At 45.5% G+C, this 9,439-nt stretch overlaps 2 protein-coding genes across 2 annotated transcripts in view; one reads left to right on the top strand and one right to left on the bottom strand.

The window, feature by feature from the left end:
• The window catches only part of SNF8 (SNF8, ESCRT-II complex subunit), an 8,723-nt gene extending 2,959 nt beyond the window's left edge, over nt 1–5,764 (top strand). Inside the window, exons 4-8 of the mRNA XM_012662310.1 lie at nt 1,163–1,267; nt 2,037–2,109; nt 3,302–3,443; nt 4,442–4,516; nt 5,505–5,764. Coding sequence (XP_012517764.1) covers nt 1,163–1,267; nt 2,037–2,109; nt 3,302–3,443; nt 4,442–4,516; nt 5,505–5,642 — 533 coding nt within the window. The 3' untranslated portion in view covers nt 5,643–5,764. The remainder of the gene's footprint in view (nt 1–1,162; nt 1,268–2,036; nt 2,110–3,301; nt 3,444–4,441; nt 4,517–5,504) is intronic.
• A 1,354-nt stretch (nt 5,765–7,118) lies between these two features.
• The window catches only part of UBE2Z (ubiquitin-conjugating enzyme E2Z), a 17,045-nt gene continuing 14,724 nt past the window's right edge, over nt 7,119–9,439 (bottom strand). The window contains exon 7 of the mRNA XM_012662298.1: nt 7,119–9,156. Coding sequence (XP_012517752.1) covers nt 8,986–9,156 — 171 coding nt within the window. The 3' untranslated portion in view covers nt 7,119–8,985. The remainder of the gene's footprint in view (nt 9,157–9,439) is intronic.

The following is a 9,439-nucleotide window of genomic DNA, read 5'->3' as shown; positions in this document are numbered from 1 at the left end:
TGGATCGTTTGAGCTCAGGAGTTCGAGACCAGCCTGAGCAAGAGCGAGACCCTGTCTCTACTAAAAATAGAAAGAAATTGCTGGACAATTAAAGTATACATATAGAAAAAAAAATTAGCCGGGCATGGTGGCGCATGCCTGTAGTCCCAGCCTACTCGGGAGGCTGAGGCAGGAGGATTGCTTGAGCCCAGGAGTTTGAGGTTGCTGTGAGCTAGGCTGACGCCATGGCACTCTAGCCAGGGCAACAGTGCGAGACTCTGTCTCCAAAAAAAAATAAAAACAATGGACCACATCTGTGACTGTGGTCCCATAAGATTATAATGCTGTATTTTTACTGTACCTTTTCTATGTTTAGATATGCACAAATACTTACCATTGTGTAACAGCTGTCTACAGTATTCAGTACAGTAACATGCTGTACAGGTTCGTAGCCTAGGAACAATAGGTCACACCATATAGCCTAGAGATGTAGTAGGCTATCCCATCTAGGTTTGTGTTAAGTCCACTCTGTGATGTTCTCACAACAGAGTCACCTAACAGCGCATTTCTCAGGATGTATCCCTGTTCTTAAACAACACATTACTGTATATTTTTCTAGACACCTTTCTCATGTTTATAAACTTTCTTTTATTAATACATAGATGGAGTATGCTATAATTACCACTACTCTATAACCTGCTTTTTTCACTCCATAAAATATTGTCTTGAGTGGATTTTTCAATGCCAAGTCTGCATATTCTTTCTCTGTCTTATCTAGACCACATCTCCCATTACATTTCACTGTATGCTTTGGGAAAGGAAAACTCATTTTTTCAGTATCCTGAGTCAGAATTAGCAGCCAAGTAGAAATGACTTTTAGATTGCCCACCCTTCGGAACTACCTGAGCCTGTTCTGCATGAGTTACCAAGAGTCAGATTATTTCAAAGAATGCTGAGTAGCAGAATGACTGGGCTAGGCAGGGAAGACTTCCCATAAGATAGATATTTTAATCCTTGTTTACAGCCATACCACCCTGAAAGCGTCCAATCTCGTCTGATCTCGGAAGCTAAGCGGGGTTGGGGCTGGTTAGTACTTGGATGGGAGATGTTTTAATCCAGCTTTGAAAGAAAAGAAGGGATGTAAATTAATGAATAACTGAGGTTTTGTTTTTCTGTCTCGTAGCTGGAAAAGGATTTTGGTCTGAGATGCTGGGTGTGGGGGACTTCTATTACGAACTGGGCGTCCAGATTATCGAAGTTTGCCTGGCACTGAAACACCGGAATGGAGGTGAGGGTGCCAGGTCCTGTGAACTGGGCTCTGGACTTGTCAGGGAGAAAACCTTGAGAGATTATTTTTTCCATCCTGCTGTCTATAGGCCTGTAAGGTCTTAAGAAGCATCTTAGTTGTTTCATGCAGTTGAATCTATGGCAGGTCTCCATGGCCAAGGATAAATAGAATTACCTAAATGACTGTCTCTGTTTTCCAAAGATCTTTGGCCAGGAAGGTCTAGGGCCCCTCAGTCATTACAGAAAATAGTAGGGTGGTAGGAAACAGGCCTTTTTCCATGATGTATGATGTGTTTTGGGTTATGATTCTCTCAGTAGTAACTATAGGCCTGCACTGCCTCTTCCAGAGTATGGTAACGCCATCTCAGTCTCTGTGTTCCCTAAAATGTGACCTTAAAAATGGTCATCTGGTGGTGCCATCTTTCTTAATAAGCACGTTGAATGGCCTGTGTTGAAGTTAAAACTTAAAACCTGTTACAAATTATCAGCTATAAATAGACATAGCCTTGATGTCAAAAGAACACATGTAGTTTTTCAAAGAAGATACTGCCTTTGTTTTTAGGAGATTTTCCTAGGTCTTACTCTATTGAAGGTCTTAACAAGGTCTCAGAACCCATTTCTCATATGTGGCCAGAAGTGAAAGAAATTTAGGAACTAGAATGCTATTTGTTACTTGTAGGCTACTGGAAAGTAATGGCTATTCATTTATTTAAAGTGGTCGCAGCCATAAGGGTAATTCTTCCTCTGCTTTCTGCCTCCCTCTCCAATAGGTCTGATAACTCTGGAGGAACTACATCAACAGGTGTTAAAAGGAAGGGGCAAATTCGCCCAGGATGTCAGCCAGTAGGTCTTGCCTTCAGACTCCTTGCAGTATAGAAAGAGGTCTTTAAAAATCAGATGGAAATCTTTTCTCCCTTACAGGTCTAGACTAGCTTAGGAATCTGTATGATCAGAATAAAATATATTTTCATTTTAGAAAATGGAAAATACAGAGATATAAGAAAGGAAACAAAATCACTATTTCTCAACTAAGAGATTACAACTATTGTACATTTTGTTGTATTTCCTTCTAAGTATTTTTTTCATGCATACACATGTATTATTTTTTTAACATACTTGGGGCGGCTTATCCTCTTGAGATTATTCGAGGCCAAGGAGACTAGAGTAGGCGCTTAAAAAGGCTGAGGAAGGAGGTTGGGGATGAGATGATGGGTATAAATTGATCTGGTTCACCTGCCTCTATGTGTGAGTCCAGTTTGAGAGAAGATAAAAGGCTGTTTTTGATGTAACTCCCAAGGAGCCAGCCTGTATGAGATCATGAAGACCTGGAATGTTTAAAAAGAAAGTGATGACAAAAGATACTAGCCATACCTATTGCAGGTTAATTCTCATGGGGAGTGGGTGAGTTAGTGCATTTGAAACCAGTTTTAATTTACTATTCTGGAGGGTTGAAGAAAGCATTCCAATCTTCCTAAAAGTCCCTTTTCCCTGGCTGGTTAGGTGATACATATTTGAGATTTGTCAGAGGTGGTAAACTCTCAGTGTGTGGGCTGGATATAGGATCTACATGCTGTTTTGTGGGTTTTCTTTTTCTCTGATTTGAGCAAGTTGTCGACTAAGAAATCAGAAAACCTGACAGTACTGGGCCTGAATTTCCAAATGGCAATAATCAGCTGGGTTTCCCTCTTTAAAATGGATAAGCATTCTCTAGTTTGCCCCAGTTCGCACTACTCCCCAGAGTCTCTTCAGCTTGCTCATTCACATTTCCTGAAGAGCTCCTGCAGGTGTATTTTTAACCCCTGTCTGGATGCTGAAATTGATGGTTTCCTCAGTGGAAAGCCTGACTCCTGTAACATCTCCCTCGAATGCTCAGGCACCATTTGGTGCTCTTTATCCCTGACTTTTTACTGACATAGTTGAGTGTTGTGCAGCCTTTTGAATCTTCTCTCAGAGTATCCTGCCCAGGGCAGAGCTGCAGCTAGCATGGTTGGGTCTGATCTGCCAAGGGTCTTTAAGCAGCTCTTCCTCACCTCAGAGACGACCTGATCAGGGCCATCAAGAAACTAAAGGCACTTGGCACTGGCTTCGGCATCATCCCTGTGGGCGGCACTTACCTCATTCAGTCTGTTCCAGCCGAGCTCAATATGGATCACACCGTGGTGCTGCAGCTGGCAGAGGTACTGTGCGCCTTCTGAGAGAGTGTGCGCATGCAAGGAACGGTCTGGGATGGGAGTCGGGAGCCGTTCTGAGCTCCTCCTCCCCATTCCTCAGGTCTTTTGCTGAGACTGTCTTATGGATGAATTACTCAGGCCTGTGCTGGTTCAGCAGACATTTATTGAGCAGCTACAGTGCAAAGCACTGGGCTAGGCTGAGGGGCATGTAAAGATAGGTATGATACAGTTCCTGCTCTCAAGGAGCTTACAGTCTAGTCAGGTAGACAGACATGCAGACAGCTAACTATATTTCCTTGAGTAGAGACTCTTTGATGTCTTTGGAAACTCCTTTTTTTTGGAAACTACTTTATGCATTCTTCAAAACAGATTTTTTTAAAACCTTGTTTGCCATCCCCCCATCCCTCAGCATGCCTTCAGCATACACTGTCTTCCCCCAAATCCCCATCGTGTATTTAAGGAAGACATGTTCAGTTTTCTTTATAACATACAACTAAATCAGGGAGGGGCTTTTCTATATTAGGGGATGATAGAGTGAGGCGGGGCAAGGACTGAATATTTGAATATTTTAGATTGTTAACATTTTATGATTATCACCATTCCTTCCCGTAAGTTAATCGTTCTGAATCTTCCCTTGTCATACTCTAGAGTTTTCTGCGGAAGTCTAACTTAATCTTAGCATCAGGGACCCCACTTTGTGAGATTAAACCCACTAACCTACCTCTACCCTCCTGAAAGTCACCTCTCTCTCCCTCTCCCTCCCTCTTCCTTCCACCCTCTTTGCTGGGACCTTTAAACATTCTTTTACTATTCTCCCCCAGGCTTGGCCCAAGGGCAGCTCTTCCTTCTGTGGGATAAATCTGTTGTTCCTGGGCAGATGCTGGGATCTAAGGGAAAGTGCACTCTTTTTAAATTTTATTTATTTATTTATTTTCCATCTCCTCTATTGCATGGAATGAAGGTGCACTCTTAACTGACTCCATCCCCATTCCTCCTTTTTCCAGAAAAATGGCTACGTGACTGTCAGTGAAATCAAAGCTAGTCTTAAATGGGAGACCGAGCGAGCGCGGCAAGTGCTGGTATGTGACTTTGGAATGGCCCAGAAAAGATGGGTTCCAGATGGGAGGAGGTGGGGGGATGGGTCCCACACAGGCAGGAGCTTCAGCCTCACTTTGCTGGCTGCTTGCCTTGAAGGCTACTGCCGCCATGCTAGAAGGAAGCCCAGCGTTTCTCTGAAGATGGCACTGAGGGGGCAGAACTCACCAAGGCAGGCCTCTAACCCTGGCATGTAATGCCAGGCTGCCACTGCTCCTGGGGAACCACCGACACCTGGTTGCTCTCCTGAATATGTTGAGGCTGGAGTTGCTGGTCGGGTTAATGTAGTTTGTACTGGAAGTAACACTGTTAGTGCAGAGTGAAGGGAATTATTAACTACTTATGATAATTACATATCTATAATTATACACTAGCATTATATTGCATATTATACAGTACATAGCTTTATATACACACATTGCATGGTACTGATGAAAGACTGATGGGAAGAGGGAGCAGCATGAGAATGTAGGAGCCCTGGCTTCAGCACCTTTTTCTTTATCCAGGACTTTTGATTTTATCTGTAAAATGGGGATAACTTAATAACCTGTCTAGTGACACCGGGTAGAACCAACCCATTTTGAGCCTATTTCCAGCATCTGTTACACAGTAAGTTAATTCAGAGATAGCTAGAACAATGACCTGGGAGAACAGAGGCAGTGATTTGCCCAAGGCTACACCCAAATAGCTCTGTAGCCCTACATTCTCTCCACTGCATCCCACTATGCTTGGCTTTCCCCTCTTCCCCAACAGCACAAGTTAAATGACTCAGTGGCATTTTTCATACTTTAGGCAAAGGACAAGGCCAGACAGATCATTCCAGTTTGGTTGTGTAAATATGCGAAGGCACCTGTGTGTAGATTTCGTTTGAAAACCTCACTGAAGCCAGAATAGGTTTGGGGAGTGCTAATCTACCCTACTTTGTCTGTGGAAGCTCCCTTCTGAAATCACTCTGCCTACCTTCCCCTACAGGAACACCTGCTGAAGGAAGGGCTGGCCTGGCTGGACTTGCAGGCCCCAGGGGAGGCCCACTACTGGCTGCCAGCTCTCTTCACTGACCTCTACTCCCAGGAGATCACAGCTGAAGAGGCCAGAGAAGCCCTCCCCTGACTGAGAGTGTGGAAGGGCACACAGCAGGCAGGGAGAAGAGGGAGGACCTCTTGGTGAATAAACCTGGACAATTTTGTTTATAAAAAAAAAAAACTAGAAAAAAGGTTCCAAGTTTTTCTTTCTTCTCCCAACATTTTATTTTTTAAAAGTGCCTTCATATTGCATCTTTATTGGAGAAAACCTCATTTATCCAGTAAGGATAACCTGAGTAACATAGGTAACTGCGGGCAGGTATAAAATGACTTGTGCAGGTCATCTCCAAGTTCATGGAAGAGCTGGGCCTGGAAGGCAGGCCGTCTCCTGGCCTGACCATAGTCTTTCTATAGAGCTGTGAGACAAATTATAGCCTCTGCTAATTCAAACCTCTTCCTTATAAAATATTTATCTCCAACTAGCAGCCCCTAATGGACCAGTACGTAACCCTTGTTCTTTCAGTCTCTTTCCACTTCCCCTGTAGAGGCTTCAGGTTATGACAGACTCAGCTGTCAAGGAAATAGATTTCAGTGTTAAACGGTGGCTAAATTGGAGGAAAGAAAACAGTGGAATTTGAGGAATCAAACAATAGTGAACGTTTTATTTCCTTAAATTCCTTACTAGCTTTCTCTCCCTCCTGTACTCATCACCACGTCCCTTGAGCCTCAGTGGTGGGCAAGGGAATCATCTACTGAACGCCTACCCTGTGCCATTCCACATCCACCTCATTTAATCCTCACAACCACCCTAGAAGGTAAGTAGGTAGCCTTAACTTCACAGGTGACAGATCAAAGCAATTTGTCAGGGGCCACCAGCTTAAGCAGAGCCAAGGCTAAAGCCCAGGTCTATTAACCCCAGAGCGCGTGCTTTCCAGTATCACTGCTTTGCCCAGTCAAGAGCAGCGGGACATACTGTGTGTAGACATTTCTTTCTACACGTGTGGTTAGCCAAGAGGAAAAAAGCCTCTGCCCAGAAATGCACGCATCTCCTAAAGCAAGTAGGAGAGGTGGTGATGAGCAAAGAGGCCAGAGGAGTTTAAAGCTTTCACTCTTGATGGCGTAAATGCTAAATTCCTAAGCAGCACTGGTTTACTATTGGAAAACTGCAAATCCAATGGCTTCTCCTTACTGAGACCCTTCTCCTGGCAGGAAATATATAGTCCGGGGTTATCTCTATCTACCTCTGACTGACTTTGTAGGACATGCTCATGCCCCACAGCTTTGGAATAGGTGTTTCTTTGGGAGTCACTGAGACCAAGGTGGCATTCCTCTCATTGACAGAGCCATAGCCTCAAAGATGGACCGCTCCATTTCTAACTGGTGTAAAACTTGTCAGCAGTAGTCCTGTTCCCCCGTCCCTTACAGTATGATGCAAATTTTCAGTTTCCAGACAATTCACTGAGGGCTTTTCTCTCCCTGACAGTCCTAGGCCTCTGTGAGGTGTGGTTGACAAGATGATCCCGTTCCTCCTTTACATAAACCCTCCCACACCCACAGGCACTTCCTCCTTCTGCCAAAACAAACTTTATTGCACCAAAAAGAAAAAAAAAAAAAAACTTCATTTATGTACAGTCATATATAAAGACATCTCTTTGACTCCTGTGCATATATTTCCTCAACTCAAGATTAGGGCGTAAAAGTCAGGCTGCTATGCCAGACATGCTCTGCCCCATGGCAGGGCCAAGGAGAGGATTGTCACTTGAAAGTGAGAACACTTAAATGGATGACAGACAACACCGGACCCACAGACCAAGGGCATTCTTCTAAGCCCTGGACTAGCTCCAGGAATGGAAGAGGGAAATTGGAAGCAGGGTCCCTTTTTGAGTCCCCACATGGAGAGACTCAGCCTTCAGGTATCCAAGATAAACTTCTGTTCCCCAAGCCCCCTCACTCCCTGTCCAGTTTCTTTGCTTCCTGCCCTCCCAAGTAGGACAGTCTCCTTTGTGCCCAGCCACCCTTGCCCCACAGTTCCCGAGGAGTCCCATGATTCACAAGGCAGAGACCTGTGTAGCAGCGGGCAGGGCAGGTACACGTTCTCCTCTCCTTTATGCGTGGCTGGATACAGACTGAGGCCCCGCGTCACATGAATCACCAAAACCCCACTGGGAGCCATAACAAGAATCTGGAAGTATGGGGAGAACACATCAAAGGGGATGGATATTACAGGGCCCCTGTAGCACATTTTTCTGAGCCAACCAGCTAAAGGATCACTGCAGCTAAATACAAATAGAGAAGCAACACAGCCAGGCGAACACCCATCAGAGCCAGTGACAAAGAGCAGCTGTGGGAGATGGAAGAAGAGAAGGGCAGCAGTCTCTAGAGTCCCAGCCCCAGTCCCCTTCTGCCACTGGCTACCCTTGCTCCCCACAAATCCCTGGGGTTGAAGTGAGGAGGGCAACTACAGGCTGGGGTCAGAATGAACAAGGACAGCCAAACAAAATAAGGACTAGCATCAGACTCCCCCCGTACCCCACCCCCAAGAGAAATACCCTCATTGTGACTAGTATTTATGAAAATCTGTAAGAGACTATTCTATGTAGTGGCTCTAATCCCATACACACAGCAGCTGCCTGTGCTGGGAACTTTTCAAATCAGTGATTGTGGGAACAAACAGTATTTTCAGCTTCTTATGGTGCCTGTGCAGGCTTTACCAAGACCTTGGTTCAGTCTGTCACATTGACCTTCTGTCTTAAATCTAGAAAAAGGGGGAAGGAATGGGGGGCAGGGGAGAAAGGTGCTCAGGTGCTAGGTAAAGCTTACTGATCAGCAGCCTAGACTCCACCACTGTTCCTTCTCTTTGGTCTGTCTAGAACAGTGACTATAAATTAGGAAAAACAAAATTATGCTGGCCTGGGAGAAATAATGGGGGAGGGGTCTCAGGGAGGAAAAGGGCATTGGGAAGCCCTGCTTCACGATTGAAGACAGACAGACAACCACCCAGACTGCTTAAGTGTCACAGACAGCCCCCCACCCCAAGCTCCCTTCCAGATATCCCCATAAACCATTTGAGCACACTCCCTCTTGGAATTGCAATTTCTGTCTTCCACCTATCCCTAAGGAGCTGGCCCTGCTGGAGAGGTGTGTTGGTTGTTTTGTTTTTGCCAGAGGCCCTCGCCCTAGGTGCTCCTGTAAAGGTACCTTGGCCCCCGATATGGGATGAACAAAGCCCCAAATATTCCACTGCCAAGGAGGTCAGATCGGGAACAGTCCCCATTCCCACACCCCAGGATCCGAGCTTGCTTGGTTCTTGCCATCTTGCAGGATGACGTCAAGTTTGGAGGGAGATACACAGTGCCTCTCCATCCTTGGGGTGAGGGCAAGGGACTCTGCTGGGACTCTCAAGTCAGGGGAAGGGGTGAAGGGAGCAGGGTCTAAACCCTCAGGCTCCCATGCAGGTCTGTCTCTGTCCCAGATGAGCTGCTATCAGAGTCCATTTCGGCATTCTCATTATGGAGCCTCTCCAGCACTTTCTGACGAATCAGTCCCAGGCGCATCAAGAGGGACTGGTAGTCAAAGTGGCCCCGCTTCTCTCCAAAGGGGTCCTGTGGGGAAAAGGAGACAAGGGGGATGGAAGATTCAAGCCTGGGTGGCTCACCCCAGAGAAAGCAACTTTGGGCCCATGTGAAATGCAAGCTCAACTTCTGAGCCATGGGAACAGAGGAAGGCATAGCATAGCACAAGTAGTCCCAAACAGCAGACAACAAAATCTTTGTTTAAGATTATCACAGCGTCCTCACTGCCCCAAATAGGTCTAGCTTGGGCTGACATTAAAACGTGTCTGTTCTTTTCCTGAGCGAGAGGATGACAGGAAATAAAAAAAATAAA

The sequence above is a fragment of the Propithecus coquereli genome, unplaced genomic scaffold, assembly GCF_000956105.1.
Source record: "Propithecus coquereli isolate 6110/MARCELLA unplaced genomic scaffold, Pcoq_1.0 Scaffold119, whole genome shotgun sequence".
NCBI classification, from domain to species: domain Eukaryota; kingdom Metazoa; phylum Chordata; class Mammalia; order Primates; family Indriidae; genus Propithecus; species Propithecus coquereli.
The sequence above is the reverse complement of the archived record's forward strand: the minus strand, read 5'-3'. Positions and strand labels throughout refer to the sequence as shown.